The sequence below is a fragment of the Neofelis nebulosa genome, chromosome 6 (assembly GCF_028018385.1).
Source record: "Neofelis nebulosa isolate mNeoNeb1 chromosome 6, mNeoNeb1.pri, whole genome shotgun sequence".
Taxonomy (NCBI): domain Eukaryota; kingdom Metazoa; phylum Chordata; class Mammalia; order Carnivora; family Felidae; genus Neofelis; species Neofelis nebulosa.
The window spans coordinates 109,044,682-109,067,377 of record NC_080787.1 but is presented as its reverse complement, the minus strand read 5'-3'; the positions used below and the strand labels follow the sequence as shown (position 1 = coordinate 109,067,377).

At 38.8% G+C, this 22,696-nt stretch overlaps 1 protein-coding gene across 1 annotated transcript; it reads left to right on the top strand.

The window, feature by feature from the left end:
• Nucleotides 1–7,856: 7,856 nt before the first annotated feature.
• Nucleotides 7,857–21,301, top strand: FAM162B (family with sequence similarity 162 member B). The gene is made up of 6 exons (XM_058736167.1): nt 7,857–8,030; nt 13,756–14,200; nt 14,367–14,478; nt 16,389–16,431; nt 17,820–17,928; nt 21,129–21,301. Exons 1-6 carry the CDS (start codon nt 7,857–7,859, stop codon nt 21,179–21,181), a joined length of 936 nt encoding a protein of 311 aa, XP_058592150.1. The 3' UTR covers nt 21,182–21,301.
• Nucleotides 21,302–22,696: the final 1,395 nt, after the last annotated feature.

The following is a 22,696-nucleotide window of genomic DNA, read 5'->3' as shown; positions in this document are numbered from 1 at the left end:
GTATTTTTTTAAAAAATCAAACATAGAATGGAACAAGACAGATAATAACTGAAATCAAGGCTAGGAATAGTGGTTGCTCTTGTACCATTCATTCTGGGCTTCATGGCAGACAAGAGAAGTGGACACCAGAGCCCTCGACGGGCATAATCTGCAGTAATGTTGGAAACTTCATAGCCTATGAGGTTTGTTTTCTGGTCTCAGCTCCTTCTATATTTGCTATGTTACCTTACCAGACCCCATTCCTTTTCAGAATTATTTGAAGAATTGTCCACTCTATGTGCCTCTGGAAGGACTGTCAATCTTAGAGCACCACAGTGGCAAAGGGTGGCTCATAACTGAGCCATAAGAGTCCTTCTGTGTCCTTTCTGCCCTTAGAGGGAGACAGAAAGACTCCCTGATACTGGTTTGTGATAGGGCTTCCAATCATCATCTTTCCTATCCCATGAACGAGACCAGTTTGACACAGGAGATAATGAGGTCAAAATTAAAGTGAAGCAGAGTCAAGTGATAAGAGGGGAGGAATGGAGGGCCAAAGGCAAGAGGAGGGAGGTGAAGGGGAGGGGGAGGGGAGGGGGTGGAGGTGGGGGATGGGGGAGAGAATCACTTGAGCACCTTCATCTAGCTGTGCCAAAAGCTGAACTATACTTAAACTATTGGCTATAAAAGACGGAAAATGTTCCTTTTTTCTTCAGTTTATTTTTCTTGGATTTCTATTATTTTAAACTAAAGAACAATGACTAAAACACTTGCACTTCGTATCAATGGTTACATTTTTCTATCTGTAAAATGAAAGGCAAAGGGATGAATTTATTTCAAACCTCCTTTGAGCCTAAAATTCTATAGTTCTAACTAGATTAATATGTGAACTCCTTCAGGACAAGGATATTATTTCACCTACTTTGGTATCCAAAATTTCCAGTACTTTGTAAGCTCTCAATAACTATTTCTTGTTGTAATTGAAAAGAACAGGCTGCCCACTCTTTAAACCTATCATTTTATGACAAAAATTTTTCCTTACTAATTTCCCATCTGTATCCCCAATAAAGCAGTGTCAGATACATGTTTCCAGATTTCAGTTTCCTGGAAAGGGAGCTAAATAATGTAATTAAATTACTGAAATATTTAATCGCAAGTGAGAAATACACATTGTACTGCAAATCTGATTCTATGGGAAATATAATACTCCAAAGGAGTTATTTTTTAAATGTTTATTTATTTTGGAGAAAGAGAGCAGAGGAGGAGCAGAGAGAGAGAGGGGAACAGAGGATCTGAAGCAAGCTCTGTGCAGACAGCAGAGAGCCTGATATGGGGCTCGAACTCATGACCTGAGGCAAAGTTGGACACTTAACCAACTGAGCCACCCAGGTGCCCCAAAGAGTTATTTACTATTGACATAGACCAAGCTACAGAGAAAAATTATTAATCATTCCACTGATAAAGAACTTTATGATTTGATATTTTTTGCATTCTGTTTGTGGAAAACAGGGAACATTTGAAAGTATTTACCGGAACAATAGATTTAAAAAGTATAATCCAAGTTTTGGAACTTTAGCTATGCTTCTGTTAATGTCAAGGTTTCTTTTCTTTCTTTCCTTTTTTATTTTAATTTTTTAATGTTTATTTATTTTTGAGAGAGAGAGAGACAGAGTGTGAGAGGAGAGGGACAGAGAGAGAGGGAGACACAGAATCTGAAGCGGACTCCAGGCTGTCAGCACAGAGCCTGAAGGACTTGAACTCATGAACCACGAAATCATGACCTGAGCCAAAGTCAGACACTTAAATGACTGAGCCACCAAGGAACCCCAAGGCTTTCTTCTCTTTCAGGTGTATGCTCTTCCTCTCCAGAAACCAAAAATATATGCATGTGTACACATCAGTGTTGGTAATAAATTTCTAGTGAAAGAGAAAACAGAAGCTACAGTTAGATGCATAGCCAAGGCTTCCAGTGGTGATGGAGGGAAGAACACTTGGCTATCTTATCTTCATTGGGCATGGGGGAGATGAAGTGCCATGTAAAAGCAATGCCTGTCTGATAATTCTCAGTTTCTATACAACGTAAGCACTTATAAATCACACATACATTTCTATTTTCTAGTAATTAAACTTTCTTGTATAACTATATACAAAGAGTTTTGGTGTAAAATGTGAAGGGAAAAAAAAAGCTGGTCACAGAACAGTCTTTTTCTCACAACAAACATCCTTGGAATGTTGGAAAAAGAAATACCATACACAGACAGTATTCCCTAATGCTCCTTGCTAGGAACACGTACGTATTTCCCTGCCCTTGGTATTACCTTTGTGTAATAACTTTGACTTCTCAAAGAAACATTTGTTGATAATTTTACCAAATCTTAACTGTGCCTTAGTTTTCTTATGTGAAAAACTGATAAAATGCATGTCTTATCTACCATATAAGGTTATTATAAAGATCAAAAGAGATAACGTGTGCCAAAGTGCTTTGAAAGCTATAAATCACTATTCAAAATATTATTACTATCCTCATCACTGTTATTATTTGTTTTCACAACAACCTGTGAGGTCGGTGACTATAACCAAGGAGGAAATTAAGGAACAGTACGAGTAAGTGTCTTGCCTAAAGTCCCACAGCTATTTGGGAAACGAATTCAAGATGATATGAATCCACACTCTGTAACTTGCTACTTGACCATACAAATTTGTGTGCACTAAACATCAAGAAGGGAAAAGATTTCCAGAGTTGTATAAGTATTTTCATGCCTTTGACCTAAAATACTTAAACTTTTGAAGAGATACATTAAATAATTTTACAGACATCTAAGTCAAAATACCAGGTTAAAATCATAAAAACCTGTTTCTCCAGTGAATCAATCAAAACCACATATGGAACAAGAGGAAAGGAGGTGTTCCACAGAATGTTTACCCAACAATAAAAAGACAGGTATTCTCAGACCTTCAAAATATGTTAAATTGACATGTTGAGTTTGGAAATAGGAAATATTAGATGTTGAAGATGGAAGGATAATTCAGAGCAACTTTTTATTTATTTTTTTATTTTTTAAATGTTTATTTATTTTTGAAAGAGAGAGAGAGAGAGAGACAGTGTGAGTGGAGGAGGGGCAGATAGAGAGGGAGACACAGAATCCAAAGCAGGTTCCAGTCTCCAAGCTATTAGCACAGAGCTGGATGTAAGGCTCGAACTCATGAGCCTGGAGATCATGACCTGAGCAGAAGTCAGACGCTTAACTGACTGAGCCACTCAGGCGCTCCTCAGAGCAACTTTTTAGGGGCCAATTTCTGAATTATCTATCACAATTAAAGGAAGTCTCTGACTTAGCAATCCTTCTGCTACAATTTTAGACCTCAGGAATACATTCTCAACTACAGGGAGATGTATTTATTTAGAGGATGTTACTCGTAACAATCCTTGTAATAATAAAAAAAATTTTAGAAAGTTGAAAAATTAAAGGTCCATAAAGAATTTGCTAAATAAATTATAATATATTTGTTCAATAAAAAACTGTTCAGCCATTTTAAAAAGTGAGACAAGTTTATATGAACAGATATTAAAAGACTGCCATCCATTGTGAGTAATGAAAACCAGTTTCAGAATAGTGTAGTTTTTGCATAGATAATATATATAAAGATTGGAAAGACAGGTATCTAACTGATAATATGAGTTTTCCCTAAATAGTGTGTGATTGAGACTTTCACTTTCTATGTTTTACTATGGTCTGAATTTTCATTACAATGATCATGTTTTGTTTCAGAATAAAATTTAAATAAAAATAATTTCTTAACCAGTCCATTTGTTGATTTGGTGTTATCCCAGTGAAAATCATAAAAATATGTTTTATGTAATAAAAATAGAAAAATAAATGGTAAAGAATATTCTAGAGAAGAATAATGATAAAGGTGAGAGAAGTGGCCAAGCATCATAAGCCCTTCCAGATAAAGTAACAATAATTAAATGATGCAATACTAAAACAAAAACAAACATAAATAAAAATTTTAAAACTCCAATAAACCAATTTATATATTGTGTTTAAATGTTCAGTGAAATAGGAATCACATAATTCCAGGAAGGTGAACATTACTTAATAAATAGAGAAAGATAATTGTAGTGAAATATCGAGAAAACTGATTTAGATCTCAACCTTACACCCAAGTGAACTTCATGGCACTCATTTGGTTATAGAAATGCAGAAAGAAAAAAGAGAAAAGAAAAGCATTAGTTACAAAAAATAAAGTTATGCTAACATGCCTAGAATTTAAATAAAGTATGAAGAAGCATCTTAACATTGTATTACTCAGACTTTCTAGTTTGTTTGAACTATTTCCTTAAGTCAGTTTCCCAGAATAAAACTCTTGGCAAGCACAAACACACACACACACACACATACACACACATGCACACACACACATTTACATGGTTCGTGACAGGTGTTGGGAATCAAATTCAGAACATGTTTTGACAAATATGAGAATATTTACAGACAGAATTAAATATCTGAACTCAGGCCACCCAGAACATCACACATTCTATAAACTACAACATATAAAATTACATACAACCTGTATCCACCACAAAAATAAAATAAATTAGAACATTTCTTTGTAACTAAATATTAAGATGCCACATAAAAAGATAAATGTAAAGATGAAGTTAAAAGATAAAATATGGTTTATGAACTAAGTGAAAAAATTTAAATGTTATGAGTACTTTAATTAGTACTGTGTATAAATGTAGATAAAGATTCTAAAGAAGCATGGAGAGATAGAAAATATTTGTGTTGAGGATATGGGAATGGGATAATTTTGCGTTACCTTTAATATGATTATAACAATATACAATATATTCAAATACCCTAATGGAGTATATTGAAATGTACAGATGATGAGAGTAAGATTGTTCCCACCAACTTGCAACTCTGTTGACACTGGTTAGGATGTGACCTTAAAAGTAGAATTCCTTTCTAATCAATAAATACCAGTTTTAATTGTCTGGAGGCTGAGAAATATGAAAAAACCACAATGCCTAAAACCACATATTTTTTTTAGCGGAAATACCATCACAGAATGTCTATTAGGTTTACTTTTGGCTCAGAGGGGGAATGACACTATGCTCATAATTTGATTCCAGGAACATCACAAAACCATTTGGTAGCTCAGATTCCACACTGGCAAAATAACTATGGTAGCCTGACTTTCTTCTAACTCAAGAGAATAGTCTATACTCAAGAGAATTTTTACTACCAAAAGAAAAAGAAAAAAAAGACACAAAGCACATATATTTCAGCTGCAGAAGAGACTGAGTTAGTTGAAGGCAGGGACAGAACTCAATTCCTTCATATCCCAAGAATTTAGTAAAGTGCTCCTACACTGCTGGTGCGTTTGTAGAACAATTTGACATACTACTGCCACCTGGTGGGCAATTATGTTTTTACTTTTTATTTATAGACCACAGAATAACAGGAATTGAGATCCTCACAGAACACTTTTAGAACAACTTCCTGATAAACACTAATACTGGTGCTTCCATTTATCCCAATACTGACTAATACAGGCATTAAACTATATATCTTATTGGTCTACCAACATAAATAAATAAATAAATAAACAAATAAACAAACAAACAAATAAATAAATGGTAAGATACAGTCTTAGCAAAGACTTTTAAACTGATTGTTTTGTTTTTAAATTGATTGTTTGAAAAAATACAATTTTTTCAACGTTTTTTTTTTATTTTATTTTTGGGACAGAGAGAGACAGAGCATGAACGGGGGAGAGGCAGAGAGAGAGGGAGACACAGAATCGGAAGCAGGCTCCAGGCTCCGAGCCATCAGCCCAGAGCCCGACGCGGGGCTCGAACTCACGGACCGCGAGATCGTGACCTGGCTGAAGTCGGACGCTTAACCGACTGCGCCACCCAGGCGCCCCGAAAAAATACAATTTTTAATATTAGTGGAGCAATAATCCTCAGTTTCAACTTTCACACATTTTTCTCCTTTGGTGAAACATGGTTATAGAAATTGCCTTTCCCCCCCCCCAAATATTCTAATTATAATGCATACGAACAAAATCTTCACTGAAAAACTGGAAACTTTTTCACCATTTATTCATTCATTGAAGATTTTCCAATGTTTACAATATGCACCCTTGATGCAGGAAAAATCATTTTGACATTTCAAATATGTTCCATAATTCATGCCATGGCTCACTGATTATTATAATAAGCATTAAACACCATCTGGTATTCCTAGCTTAACTCTGTGCTCACTCAGTACTAAACTCAAGTATTTCTTTGATGCTATAGAAGTGCTTATGTTGTCAACATATAAATGAGACAAAATTTAAAACTGAAAAATTTTTAACAATCTTTATTAGAAATTTTTTGCATCATGTAAGTTGGATTTCCTGGTGCAAAGCCTCCGTTGCCCAGTTCTGATCATAGCTATGATTTCCTTCTAGGAATTATGTGAGGAGCTGGGGCATCAGAAACAAGTAAGACCTGGTGAGAAACACAAGCTTCTTTAACATCAGGCCAAAAACATGCTACAAGGGCCATGGCATATGTTACTGGGGATGTATCTACCCTTAGCCATTACCGCTGGGCTGATGATACTGAGACCACAGGAGAATTTGCACTTCCCCAGATGCAAACTTTGCTCTTCCTGGAGTATTTGAAGATGAGCTGGACAGGGGCATAGGGAATAACCAAACTGAAGAACAAACATGTCTGCAGTATATATTCTCAAGTGATTTGCAGCTGGCTTCTTCATGAGCTACTAAATATGCCTTCGTGTTTACTTCAGACTAACGGAGATGAGGAGAAAACTACTAAGTTGGGCATCTATTAATCATTATGTGCTAAAATTTAATATTAAAACCAAGTAACAATTGCTTATTTAATGTCTGAGGAGTTTTCTGCTCTGTCACTTGTATTCCAAATTTCCTTTTAAGAGAATATTTAAATTCTCTGTCTCCAATTTCTCTCCTCTGGGGTAAACATATATTTTATCATGCAAACAGGAACATTCTGGGAATGAAAGAAAGCACTAATAATAATTATGCCAGGACAACAGCCATCCCAACACTTTCAGGGATTCCCATTCTCTCTTAAACCCACTTCAGTCAGGCTTTATCTCCCACCATTGCACCAAAAAAACACTCTTGGTAAGGTATCATGTTGCTAAATACTAACATCACCATTTCCTAGTCTCAATTTTACCTGACCTTCAGTAGTATTGGATACGGTTGACCACATTTCCTCCTTAATAGTTTCTTTACTTTGGTTCGAAAACATTGCACTCTTTCTTCCTTCTTCTCCCATTCAAAGTAGATGCTTGTTTCACTCTCCTTTGCCTGTTCCTTCTCTAGTTCTTGATCTCTTAATGTTGTAATGTTCCAGGACACGGTCCTTGGTCCTCTTTGCTATCTATACTCACTCTCTTGGTGATCCCAACAACCCCTGATTTTTAATACCATTCATATGCTGAAAGATCTTCCATTCATGTCCTAAACTCTACACTTGTATATTCATATGCCGATTTCACATCAGATTTCATATCACCTCCTACTGGAGTTCTAATAGACATCCGTGATAGTTAATTTTATGTGTCAACTTGGCAAGCCCATGATACCCAGATAGTCAAACACCAGTCTAGATTTTGCTTTGGAATTTCCCTCAGTCCCACTCCAGGATTGGTAGGAGGGTGGTGGAGGAAAAATTCTTCTCTCTCACTTCAAACCAAGTGAGAGAAGTTTGGGAAGAACCTCTTGGAGAACTTGACACACATACTCTGCAGTTTGACCCTTGACTAAGAAATTTAAAGGCAGAAGGTTGTGACTGAAGCTGTTTGTCTGGCAGCAGAAAAGAGATGTACGTGCACCAGGAGCAAGCTCAAACTCCACTGGTATGGCAGAGGGTTGTGGACAGTATCTCTCAGGAACCTATAAAAGGTGCCACCACCCTGACCAAGAGCAAGAGTCAGCTGCTGACAGCATCAGAGACTGAGAGCACCTACATCAGATCACACACAAAAATCTGTCAAGTAAGACCTTTCTTGTCCCTCTCCTCTTCTCCTGCCCCTTCTCTTTTCCAGACCTGAGGGAGCCCTGGGGGACCTAGTAAAGGAGATGAGAGGTAGGGCCAAGCAGAGGTTGAAGAGAAGCGTAAAGCAGAGAGGTGATAGATAAGAAGCTGATCTCACACACACACACACACACACACACACACACACACCCATCCTCATGGCAGCCTTCCAGCTTGAAACAGACCTGAGCTCAGACAGGGAGGCCAGTTTCATTTTAAATAAAGCCCAGAATATTTATCATGACACTAAATTAGACATTTAGTTTCCAAAATGAGACTATTCCTAGATTCAGAAAGTTTGCTTCTAGGTAAACACCCCAAGACAAACTATTACACACACACCCCCAAGGAGATACGTCAAGAATCCTCACTGCAGCAGAGGTTATAATGAAAATTCCAAAACCAGGAGAATAGATGTTTAATCTATACTTTCTGGTTGAAAGAAAGAATGAAGAAATTAATGAACAAATAAAATAGCTGGTTTTTAACCTCTAACATTCTGTTAGTTATTCAGTTTCAACCATAAAAACCTTCCCTAGAGTTTGGTCTTTTAACCCAACCCAGACCTCTTGTTAGAGAGCTCTGATAATTTAAATCATTTGCGCTAATCATCTGCAACAAATTCTGTCGTGAATCTTCATTATCATGATCATAAATAATAATTGTTTCCATTTGTAGATAATGGTGTAATGAAAAGTATGAATAACAACAGAAGTTCGTCACTGCCCTTTTAATTAGCTATGCTTAGATATTATTATACTTCACACTGGAAATCAGAAGTCAGTATAAGTACCCCAAGTAAAAAGGTTTGAAAGAGAAAAAACAATTATTTTGATATGTTGACTTTTTTATCCCTGAAAAGACAAAACATTCAAACAGGCCAGTTCCCAATTTCTTTTTATTTATTTATTTATTTATTTATTTATTTATTTATTTTTTCAGAAAGAAAGCACACAAGTGGGGAAGAGGGGCAGGGGGAGACAGAAAGAGAGAGAGAGAGAGAGAATATCTTAAATAGGTTCCATGTTGAGTGTGGAGCCCAATTTGGGGCTCAATTCCATGACCCTGGGATTATGACCTGAGCCAAAATCAAGAGTCAGATGCTCAACCAACTGAACCCATCCAGGTGCCCGCCAGTTCCCAATTTCCAAGATAACATGAATGTATAAGTCAAGAGAGAAATAAGCAGCTGAGAGAAGCTGATGAAGAACTGCACAATGCATGTAGGATAAGAGATAATTATCTTAAGGGAATTGGGGGCAGCATCATTCACATTATGAAAGAACAACCTTCTTTAATTGTAACTATCTAGGAAAGGTATTATAGTACACATTTATAAGGGGTCTGATTCATTTTGCAAGACCACTTCTTTCTATATGTGTATGAGAAAGATGGTGTGGGACAGGGAGCTGGAAAAGCACAAGTAAGTCATCGCAAAACTCTACCAAAGCATGCAGATTTGAATCACACAATCATTGTGCTTAAAGTGTGAAAACTGTATATCACATTCAGTTCTTGGGATTGTAAAATGCTAACTTCGTCACACAAGATTGTTACCAGGAATTTTGGAGTTTGAAATTGATCACTGGGGACCAGAGGCTGCCCCCATCATAAAGTGATTAGGCAACTGCATACACTCTGACACACGAAACAGTCTTAAGAGACATTGAAGTAGACTACAAAAATAACCTTTCAGCCAAAGAATGTGAGAGACATGGCCATGGCACCTGCCCTTTCAATGACTATTCCGGGGCAGTCTGCATAAACAGTACTTAATACGTATGCATGCATTTCAGATCTGCTATTTCCAGAACAAATAGAAAGTATGTATTATTGGACACAGAAAAGGTTTTGAACAGTGCAGGAGCAGTTAATCCAACCTGCTTTCTTCTGAATGTATTTCTCAGAGTAATATTTAGGACAGTGGGACAACATGTGACTCAACCAGTCAGAACCCAGCCACGCCCTGATGAGCACTGGTTACATACACAGTGCAGACCCAGCTCTCCAAGCTAGAACTAAACTGTAATGTTAATCAATAGCTGTTGTGCATCAGTATTAGCACAATAATTCTATGTGTCCTACCGACCTGTGATTAGTGACATTTTAAATGTCTAGGGATATGAGAAGACAGAGAATGTAAGTCAGACCATGTAGAATATCAAAGCAGGAGACTTTGAAAGAGTCCTCCCTGCCTCGTTATGATTTTTTTCAGGGTCCTCTTTGTAGTCTGTGGATAGGGATGTGGAGTGCAGGGTCTGAGAGGGAACAGGGGCGAGACTGGTCCCATGAAAGTTTTACATCATTGCACCCATGATTTGAAAAATTATCTCTGGAAACTAGACAGAGAAAAGATTACAGAAAGAACTGACCAGAGGTGGGGAAAATGCTTTGGAGGCCATTCCGACAGCATGGTTGAGAGAGAATGAAAGACTGAATTCCAGCAATGGAAAAGGGAATTAAAAGGAACAACAAGGAGATCCATATGTAGGATCATCTCATTAATGGTTTTTCAGATCTCATTTTGACTTTCTGCTTGTGTACTAAACCTATGTTTAATACCTATTGGGTCATTGGGCTCTCGCTTGGACCACCTACTTAGATAAGGTTGCCTGAAGCACTGGGCACTAACGTGAGTTGGGTCTGCAGGTAAACTGTTTCTTTAGAACTTTCCCTACAGAAAGATTAGTAGGGGATTGGAAAACAAATTAGTTAAGGTCCTATCCCACCCTTCATTTGGGAGCAAGGCATTTACTGACGAGGGACTATCACCCTAGCCAGAATGGGAGCATCTCAGGAACAGCTCTGCAGCAATGGTGACATCTCGTGCCTTAGCCCCGTAGCGACCACACGGTCCTTAATAACAAATAATAATAATTAAATAATTTAAAATTTACCCACACTTGGGACACCTGGGTGGCTCAGCTGGTTAAATGTCCAACTCTTGATTTAAGCTCCAGTCATAATCCTACAGTCAGTCGTTAGATCAAGCCCCGCATTGGGCTCCATGCTGGGTATGGAGTCTGCTTAAGATTCTCTCTCTCCCTCTCCCTGATTCCCTCCCCTGCTTACGTGCACTCTCTCAAAAAAAAAAAAAAAAAAAAAAAAATTACCCACACTTGCCACTTAGTCTATATAATAACTTTATTTAAAATGCCTTTGGGGTGCCTGGGTGGCTCACTTGGTTAAGCATCCAACTTCAGCTCAGGTCATCATCTCATGGTTTGTGAGTCTGAGTCCCATTGGGCTCTGTGCTGACAGCTTGGAGCCTGGAGCGTGTTTCGGATTCTTTGTTTCCTTCTCGCTCTCTGCCCCTCCCTCCCTCAGGCTCTGTCTCTCTCAGAAAAGAATAAAAAAAAAAAAATGCATTCCTACTTTTAACAGTATATCCTAAGAGGTAACTAATCATAAGAAATGGAAACATAAACCATACTAATCAAAAATCAAAACCGTACTAAATAAAAAAACTAACCAGTTTTGAAGGAACAAAACTAAAAATAGTATATACAAATCAGATGAATCATGAGATTGAAAAATAATATAGTAGAGAATGGGTAGATCAAAACCACCATGGATTAATAGTAAATTCTGTAAGGGGCAAAGATTATTATTTGCTTACCTGCTGCCACCTCAGATCCTAGAACAGTGCCCAGCCCATAGGAGGCACTCAGTAAATATTTGTTGAATGTAAACTGTCCTGGTTGAAAAAAAAAGAAAGAAAAGAAAAGAAGAGAAAAGAAAAAAAGAATAGAATATAATTAGCTATGATTAGCTTTTTCTTCTACCAGAAGTTGATTTGAGGTTTTGTTTTTTGTTTTTTGTTTTTTGTTTTGTAATTTGATCCAACTCGAGAACTAAAGAAAACATCTCATGCAGCTATATTTTATGACCACTGCCAAATACTGATATTTTAATCCCATAAGGAATAGGGAATAGAATGCAAATTGTTCCTTTTCTCATGAAAGAACCTCTTATTCTCTTGCTCTGTCACCCTGCGATTCTAGAGAAGCTTGACGTAGAAAATCATGTGTATATGCTTGACATTTGGTTCTTTCCAGGGAAATAAACTTACTTGGCTAGTTTAGTACTCTTCAATGAACTGTTAATGAGTTTCCCAGAAATGTTTTTCTCTAGCTCTATGGATATTTCTTCTCTGAAACACAAAGAAAAATAAAATCTTAAAAGGAAAAATAATACATTTGAATAATGGGAGAATTTTCAAGTAGTATATTCCTGAAACAATCAAATATTATCTATGACAACATACTTTGTCAAGCAGGAATTCATTCAGTTCATTGTGTAGCACATTCTCAAGTGCTTTAGTCTTTTCTTAACTAGCCCAGTCTATTTTATTATTGAAGACTTGCATTCATTTATTCATTTAACAAATATTTATTAAGCATCTACCAAGTGTCAATTTTTCAGCTACATCCTAGGGATACAGTGATGAATAAAATAAAATCCTTACCTTTTGGAACATCATAGCCTCCTACAATTCCCTACATGAGATTTCACAAATTAAAATGTCCTTGTGTTGTGGGACTGGTGAGACAAAAGCTGTGAATGGGGAAGAAATGACAACATCTTTTGAAATGTTGTTATATGCCAGGTACAATTAGAAGGGTATGATCCCTAGCCACCCATTCCAAATAGCTCCCACTCCACCCCTGCTTACTTTTTTTCCCCCCGCCCTGCTATGTGTTTCTTTATCTACTAATCCTCACTTGACATTGTTCAGTGCTCTATCCCCAGCTCTGAGAAGTACCTGGGATTTGGTAGGTTTTTTTTTTTAGTCATTGCATGAATGAACTTGAGGAGTAGGAATTCGTTTACAAAGGAGACCAAGACTGATGACATAAATGATTTGCTCATGATTGTGCAACTCTTTCGTCTTAAAGCAGGGGTTTCAACCTTTGTATGAAGGCAAAGCCCACCCCTTTAAATGCATACTTCTGTACAGAGGTAGGAATCTTTTGTTAAACATTGTTTGTTAAGTGAAAGACACATGGAGTTGCAGAGATCTTGTCTGCAAGAGCCTGACAGTCTGGTTAGGAAGAAAAGAAAGATCTGGAGATGCAACTAAAAGTGTCTGTCTGTGGAACCAGGATGAGGGTGAGCTGGGCCTGGTGCTGGGTCCTGAAGATCACTCTCCCCTGGCTGGGGTCTGTTGCCCCTGGAAGATGAGTAAACGGAATAAGTAAATTCCTTCAGCGTAGACAGCTTTCCTAAAAGCCCTTTTTCTGAGTCCCTGTTTCCCGTCAGATGCCAGAGAACAGCAGATTCTCCCCCCTTTTTGCAGAGGGAAGATGGTAGAGGGTAGAAGAAAGGCTCATTTTGAAGAACATTTGGAGAGTCTGTGGTCTTAGGAAGAAATGGATAGAGAAAAATAAATTCTAGCAACTGAGGCTGTTCCACGTAGAAAAGAGGAAAAGTCTGGGAGTGGAGTGTGGGGTGAAGAGCCATCTTCAAAATCTCTCTTCACGGAATTCAGAAGTGTGTTGAACGTCCTCACACTTACTTGGAAACCATCTGGCGTGTCCTGCCCTTGAAGGACTGTTGGTTCTTCCTGGAGGAGAGGGGTTAGATCGATTCTCTTGGCGCCAACCAGTGGAACCAAAGGGTGAAAGCCTGATGGCAACGCATTTCTACTCGGTACGAAGAAATGCCTTTAAAACGAGCTGCAGGCAGCAGTCTCAGGAGGTGGTGAATCTGCTTCGAGAGTTTTCCAGCAGAGGCAGGCCTCCCCCGGGGCCCCGCCCGGGAGGGAATCGGCCCCCCAGGGCCGTGGCACCCCAGTCCGAGGTCGCCGGCCGGGGGGCGGAGACCGGGAGCGGGTGTGCGCGTGCCAGAGGCTGCAGCTGCGCCCCGGGGTCTCCCCTGGGAGCGCCGCGGGGCGGAGCGGGCCGGGCCGGAGAGCTGAGCAGTCCTCCGCCGGCGGCTGGGAGCGCGGGAAGGGGCGCAGCATGCTCGCGGCTGTCGGGGGCCCCCTGCGCCTCGGCCTGGGGCACATCTTCCGTTGCGCCCCGGGAGCGCACGGAGAAGCCGCGTGGCGGGCCCTCGCGCCTCCGCGGCCTCGGAGTCTGCCCCGCTACTGTAGCAGCCGTGCCCCCAGCGGCTCTGGGCCCCAAGGTCCGGGGAGAGTCCTGACTGGGAACGACCTGGGAGGGAGGGGATGCGGAGCGGCCGGCGTGGAGCCGGGGCTGGGGTGAGGGAGGGAGGTGGAGGCGTGGGTGCGCACTGAGCCACTGTGCAGTCGGTCTGTCGGTCCCTTCGTCCACCCCTGTCGCTTTCGCAGCAGGGAAGGTGCACCGGGTCCCCGCCGAGTACAAGCCTTCGCAATTCGACAAGAAAATCCTGCTGTGGACCGGACGTTTCAAAACGATGGAGGACATCCCGCCTCGGATCCCGTAAGTGTGGCCTGTGCCGCGCCGCCTGGTGTCTTGCGCCTGTAAGGGGTGCGGGGTCCATCCACCTCTGGACCTGGGCTCTCCTGGGTGCGGAGGAGGCCGCGGTGGTCCACAACATCTACCCCCTTAAGGAATGTGCCTCCCCAGCCTCCCCGTAGTGAGGTTAAATGTCAAGTTCCTTGACTGGACAGTGGGCACATAAGCTTACAGGGAGATTGCTGAAGTTGAGTGAAAACCCAGAAGTTCAGTGGGCACTCGCAGCGTCGCCCAGATACCCGCTTCCAGCGAGCTCCTAGTCGCAAGGCAGCAAAGCACTTAGGCCACACGGAAGACATGGTCCGCCAGTGCGTCCCCGGGTTCCTGAGGGGTCCCCATAGAGGGAGAGAAATTCTGCCGGCGGAGCAGATCCCTGCTCCACCCAAGGAAGGATCATGGCTCCCGGGAGGACTGGAGAGTCTCTGGGAGGAAGCCCCATCTATAGGACCTCCTATCTTGGGGCGGGAGACACCTGCTATACGGGGCTCTGCAGCCCACTGAGCGCCGGGTTTACTCGGGCTAGGACTCTGGGACACCAGCATCGCTGGCCTCTTCACCATCCCAAACCCAAGATAATGGTTCGCTTAAATGATAAAACTCAAGCAGACAGTTTCACCCCAAGGGTAAAGTTAACCTGTAAAAACTGTCTTTCTACAGTTTCAGTGCATGCAAGCCCAAGTTACTTTCCAGGGTTTTCACAAGGGAGTGGATAAAAAAGGGGAGGAAGGAAGGATAAAATCAATATATTACCTTTTAAGCTGATCTTTTTTTTTTTTAATGGGGAGACTAAAACTGTAATATCAAATAAGGATTTCAGATGCCCTGTATATTATGTTTATATAATGTAAGCAATGACTATTAGAATGGAAAATGGAAACTGGGCCTATATCTTGTTCTGCTCATATCGACTACACTTTTTTAAATTTAAATTTACATTTTGTTAATTGAAGTATAGTTAACACATGTTACGTAAGTTTCAGCTGTACTTGTCTACACTTTTATTACTTTTTATTTACTAGTTATCAAAAGCATCTCAAATAAATGGGAAAAAAAAACATGTGATGCGAAGTGTTCAGTCAGTAATGAATTCTCAAACATTTTTGTCCCTTTCTTGGATCAAATTATTCTATGAGGAATAGACATGGAATTTGAAAATAATGCAGAATCTGAAAACTGTATTTAGCATTTATTCAACCACAGACACATTTCTTAATATTATAAAAAAATATTGTTTTCCTTGAAATCTATAGACTCCAAACTACAGACTTAGCCCAAAGCCGAAATTATCCTCAGAGAAGCTAAAACACCATGCTTGATTTTTTGGAATTTTGGGTTTTAGTGCTACAACAGAGCAATCAATACTTCAGTAGTAAATAGAAACAAATAAACTGGTAACTAAAAAAAGAAAAAAAAATGTAAAGAACTTGCAGTAGTGTAAACTAATACTTGTCAAAACACAGTAGACCCAGTATTGCATTAATATAGCTCTACGTGTGAAGAGACCCATTTTACAGAAATAATTTAATTGCCCCAGGATCATAGTCAAAATACTTGTTATAAACAGGAGAATTTAACTTTGAATAAGATGCCTAAGAAAGGAATTGTAGTTTTGGGTCAGAAACATGAAAATACTTGAATATTTTTCATTTTGCTGTTTTATATATATATATATATATATATATATATATATATATATATATATATTTCAAGGCACTGCTGTTTTAGGAGGGCTGTGCCTCCTAAACTGTTAGACTTACAATGTAAACAGCTTTCACTGTGCATGCTCTTAATGGGCATATAATTAATTAGTGAACTATAATCGTCATACCATACCCTAATGATATTTAATAACTGTGTTTTTCTTCTTTTTTCAGAGCTAAACTAATTTGGTATAGCAGATCAAAGCCAGATGGATGGGTAAAAAAGATCATATCTTTTAGGTTCCATCTGGAACAAAAGTCAGCAACAAATATAATCTAATAATGTTTTCATATGTTCACCTGTTTACAACTAGCATCTTAAAACGTACATTAATCTGTCGAAAATCTAAGGAAAAGAGTTAGATATTGGTTTTCTGTGCTCTTTAAAATGGTAGAAAAGTTAAAAAATTTTTTTCATTTGTAAGCGAAATTGCGACCTGTCTTTCTAAATTTTGTTTTCAGTGCAACTACATTCTATTTAAACTTGACATTAGATAATAAAGAATACTGCTGAACACATTCTCAAGAATTATGCTTTAATTATGTATATCTGTAAACTTCCACTTCATATTATTCCAAATTGTTAAAGTTTATTTCAGTATAAAAAGCCCACAGGCATGATTACTTTCATAACACTGCTTTGTTAAATAGCACTGCTAAAATCTTAAACAACTTGCCTATAACTTTATTAATAAGACGACCTAATATTCAAGTAAGTATTTAAAATTTCAGAATAATAATAGGAAAAAGAAGATGGTTTATCCTTTTCTTCAACAAATCTTTGTAATTTTGATCACTTCTTTTGAAAACTTCATGCAAAAGCCACGAAGGAAACACCTTTCCTTTAATAATCATCTTCACAAAATGTGTAATAGTTTCTTTAATCAGGATAGGATGGGAGGGGGCAGGATGAGATCTGGAGGCTAGAGAGGAAGCAAAATGATGAAAATGAGTTTTAAAAAACACCTGTTTAAAATTAAAAGTGAAGCCCGCTTAATAACAGAGGGGCCGAATGAACACAAGTCATTCGAGACATGTATAAGGTTAAATTCTTACTTTACCCTGATCTGTGGGAAAAAAAAAAAAAGGAAGTCAGGCCATAATCTCTAGTAGTTATATTTTGAGCAATTAGAAACTAAATACATTGGGGAGAGTGGGTGGATCAGTCAGTTCAGCATCTGACTCTTGATTTTGGCTCAGGTCATGATCTCATGGTTCATGGGTTAGAGCCCTACATCGGGCTCTGCACTGACAGTGTGGAGCCTACTTGGGATTCTGTCTCCCTCTCTCTCTCTGCCCTTCCCTGCTCACTCTCTATCTTTCCCTCCAAATAAATAAAAATAAACGTTAAAAAAACATTATAAAAGAAAAGAAACTAAATATACTACACTGTGGTTTCATGGTGACTAACATTAATTAAGATGGAAATATACCTGTTAATTTGAAATTGGTAACATAATGGGCTAGCATTTGGATGTCTTCCACATCTGCAGTTTGCATTCAGAGACATCTTTGGAACATTTACATAACAAATGATCGTCTATCATGTCAGTCAGAAAATAATATTATTTCAATATGATTAACAGAATGCACATCTTGGTTTAGGCCAGAAATGATAGATGCTGCAAGAAACAAAGCTCGGGTGAAAGCTTGTTACATAATGATTGGACTCACAATTATCGCCTGTTTTGCAGTGATAGCATCAGCCAAAAGGGTGAGTATCTCTTTAAAATAAAGCTGGGGGGCTCCTGGGTGGCTCAGTCGGTTAAGCGGCCGACTTCAGCTCAGATCATGATCTCGAGGTCCATGAGTTCAAGCCCCGTGTCGGGCTCTGTGCTGACAGCTCAGAGCCTGGAGCCTGTTTCAGATTCTGTGTCTCCCTCTCTCTGACCCTCCCCTGTTCATGCTCTGTCTCTCTCTGTCTCAAAATAAATGTTAAAAAAAAAAAATTAAAATTAAGCTGGACTAGTGAATTTTAAGCAATATTATGAGCTTTGTTCTCAGTTTGGGGATTATTGCTGTGCTTTTAATGTAAGCACGATTGCATCTTAGACACCTTGAGCTGCCCATATATATCTATTCTACAGGAAACAAATTTTTTGAGTCCACAAATGCAAAATACATGGGTAGGAGGAACAAAAGCTCGTTTCCAATTAAAAGATAAAAACAAAAACAAGACAGTTAATAGCCTGGTTAAAATCTGCACAAGAAGTTTGCTGCATGAAAGTTATCCAGACTAGATCATTCCTTAAGTCATGAACTCAATCATAGTTATCGCATAAAATCTTGAAATGGAAATGCAAACGTTGGAAGTGTTCAAGGCCGGCTTGTCGGTATCCTGTATGTGAGCCCTCTCTTTGCCGTCTTCAGTATGTGGTTTCTAGAGAGAAATTAAGAGCTGACTGCTCTCTAATTTTGTTTCTTGCTTCCCCAAATCCATCTGCTGAGCACTTTTTACCATGAAGAGCAGCCCCCCAATACTGGGAGACAACTAACACATCCCCATGAGTCTTCTCTTCTCCAGTCTTAATTTCTCTATTTTGAGCTCTCTAAACACACTCCAGTTTATCAGAGTCGCTCTTCACTGGGCATTTGCAACTGAACGCACTAGAGCATGACTGCAACTTCTTTGATCATGAACCATGTTCTAATAGTGCCGCCAGAGTTGGAACTAGATTTTGACAACTTCGTCACACGGAAGAGTTTGCTTGGATCTATACTTCTTCACTCTCTGGGAGTGTGTAGCCAATTACCATTGTGCCTATTCCTGTGATTCTGCCTATCATTACTTTTCAGGTTTTTGAGAGTATGTGAGCCCAGTAATTCACATAGGGCCTGAAGACTGTTAGCTTACTGATGTTATATACATATCCTTTCATTTCTATTAGCTTGGCAGAGAACTTGTGCTTTGAAATTATTCTCATCAAATGGCAAATTTCTTAAATATTTCTTAAGTATTTAAACACGGAAATGAAGAAATTTGGTCATCTCTTCTTTATAACCTACTGTAGATAAAATGACTGTCCACCAAGTTGATGATTCTCTAGCTCCTTAATGACAGACTGGAGGCTGATACTGTCTGGACCCTCCTTGTTTCATAACGTCTTCTCTTTGTTATGCCCCATCTACAGTAGTTCGTTTCTATTTTTTTAATATACCAAGCCCTTTCTCTTCACTAGGCTTTCCTTCCTTCCCCTGGCCTTGCCATAGCTAGCTTATTCTCATTCTCATCAGAGACCTTCTGTGACCACCCCCTCCAAAATGGCCTTGCCCAGGTGCTCACTATTTTGTCATCTTTCTAGCTGTTCATGAATAAGCCATTATACATCAGCAATCTTGTTGACTCCACTTTAAAATATAGCTACCGGGGGCGCTCAGTTGGTTAAGCGTCCAACTTCAGCTCAGGTCATGATCTCATGGTTCATGAGTTCCAGCTCTGCATCGGGCTCTGTGCTGATAGCTCAGAGACTGGAGCCTGCTTTGGAGTCTGTGTCTCCCTCTCTCTCTGCCCCTCTTCAGCTCATGCCCTGTCTCTTTCTCTCTCAAAAATAAACATTAAAAAAATTAAAAATAAAATATACCTGCCATTGGACCACTCCTCACCATCTATCCTGATATCACCCTGATGTGATTAAATAACTAATGCATATATCTTAAATGAGATTGTGATAGTTGGAGGTGAAGAAAAGGTTAGCAATTTGAAATAATATTTGTGGGAATAGGAAGGATAGAACTTTGTGGTAAATTTGATATGGGAAAAGACAAGAAAGGGAAGAAAGAAGTCAGAAAGCCTGGGTTTTTGACTTAAGCAACTAGGTGGATGGTGCCGCTGGAGATGGGTGATGGCTGGGGAAAGAACTGGTAGGCACAAGAGGCAAAATACACTAAGTCCTGTACTTTGGGTATATTAAATGTAAGGTGCAAATTAGGCATTCATCAATATCTATTATTTTTTTTTTATTATTCTGCTAAGGACTTCGTGTGCTCTTCAGGCTGAGGACCTATAGCTGGCCTCAATTCTGAAAAAGTCTAAGCTGTTATGACTTCAAATACAGACCCCTCACCCATTCTGTCTATTCTCTCTACCTATCATGAATGTGTGTTGGAACTTCTAATTCTATTTTCCAAGTCTCTTAACCGTCTTTTTTACTTTTTTGTTATCTGTGTCTCTGTACTGCACTTAGATTATTTTCTCAGATCCATTTTCTAGCTAGAGTTCTTGCCTCCTAATTATGATGCTGATCAGCTTTTCTTTTCACAGGTGATCCCCGCCCCCCCCCCACCTCTGCCGCTGCCCCAGATAAATGCTTAGTTTCCTTGCTAGTTCCTTGGGGTAGTGAGAGGAATTTTAGTCACTTCATTGGTGTACCTGATACTTCCAACTCCAGATCCAAACTCTAGACTCACCTGTTGGTGTAGAGATTAAACTTCCAGCTCACAGTTGTTAAAACCATTATTTTTCCCTAATGTCCCCTTCCTGAAACCATTCCTTCCCATCCTGGCTTCAATCCTTCATTATTTCCCACCAGTTCATGCCTTTTTAGTTTTTTCCATTCCTGGTACCTGAGGATTTACCTTTATTGATTTTTGAGTGTAAGCATTTGAAAGTATTTTTGTTATTTTTTGCCCCAAAATATGTCTTTGTGTGCCAAGAGAGGGTCAGGGCAGATTTCTGACATCAGCTTTCCTGTTGAGTAGAAGTCCAGCAACTTAAATAATTTTTTTTTCTATACCAGAGGATCATTTTTCTTGGATACTATTTGTGACAGACGTTTTAAGTCACTCTTCTCCTTTTCACAGAGTAGTATCTCCTGTGTATGTCTATCTAAAACACAAATTTTTCCAGAGAGTCACATTGCTTTGTTATTTATTTACTTATTTATTTAATTTTTCTTGTTGTTGTGTATTTTTTAGGCTGCAGAACGACACGAGTCCTTAACAAGTTGGAATTTGGCAAAGAAAGCTAAGTGGCGTAAAGAAGCTGCATTGGCTGAACAGGCTAAGGCTAAATGAAACTCGAAGTAACAAAGTGTTAATCAGAATATCATTGCTATTATCAAAAACAATAAAAGATAGATAAAACAGAATATTTAAGAAGATAATTGCCATGGTTTTATTTGGTGCAAAGAAGCACAAAGTCTTTTTTATTTTTACTCTTTAGGAAAATTTGTATTGAAGTATAACTATATTCAGAAAAGTGCACAAAAGTGTATACAGTCTGATATATATTTACATAATGGACACACCTGCATAATCACTGCCCAGGTCAGGATGCAGAACACAAGTAGTACCCCAGAAACCTCCTTTCTGCCCCCCTGTCAGTCATTACCCTCCCAAGGTAACCATTGTTGTGAGTTTTATCACCATAGATTAGTTTTGCTTGGTTTTGAACTTTATATAAGTAGAATTACACAATATGCACTTGTGAAGGTGGATCCTGATATTCAACATTATGTTGTGAGATCAATCCAAAAATTTTGTGTACCGTGAGTTTATTCATTTTCATTTTGTTATAGTTTTCCATTGTATGAATATGCCATAGTTTATCTGGATATTTGGTCCAGTCTTTGGCCATCATAGATAAGCCTAAACTGAGCACTCTGTGTATGTTGCTCACTAAGGGTTCTTTGGAAATCTAAGCGAATTTTCAACCAAAGTTCCACTCTATTTGGTAATTGGATAATACCTCTGGTTAATCTTTTCACATTATTCCCCGCAATTAGATAAAATAAGTTTGAAAAGTTTTATAAACTAAGAACTATTAATTTCAAAATCTATTCTAAAATGACAAAAATACCAAAATAGTAATTGTATAAGTAAGTTAAAGAGACAAAGACATTAAAGAAGAAAAATTGCGTGTCAATCAATGGCCTTCAAAGTTGTTTGAGTAAGCTCTAAAACAACTTTAAAATTATATATCTCCTCACATAATTTTCATTTGGAATCTATAATTTTTAGTCATAAACTTAGGTAGTTGAAACAGTATAATTTCATTTACTGCATATTATGTCTGTGTGTGTGTGTGTGTGTGTGTGTGTGTGTGTGTGTGTACGTACGTACCTACCTACATACATACACACACACACAGAGGGAGAGAGAGAGATTTATTTAAAGGATTGGCTTACAGGTTTGTGGCGCTAGCAAAGCAGAAATTTGTAGAGCAGACCAGGTTTGCGGCACTAGCAAAGCAGAAATTTGTAGAGCAGACCAACAGGCTGGGAGCTCTCTGGCAGGAACTGAGGCTACAGTCCAAAAGTAGTTTTTTCTTCCTCAGGAGACTTCAGTTGTGCTCTGCGGTTCTTTCAACTGATTGGATGAGGCCCAGTCAGACTACTGAAGATATCTTCTTTACTTAAAATCAACTGGCTATAGATGTTAACCCCCTCTCCAGAATACCTTCGCGGCAACATTTAGATGAGTGTTTAATTAGATAATTAGATACTTTAACCTACTCAAATTGACACATAAAACCAACTATCACA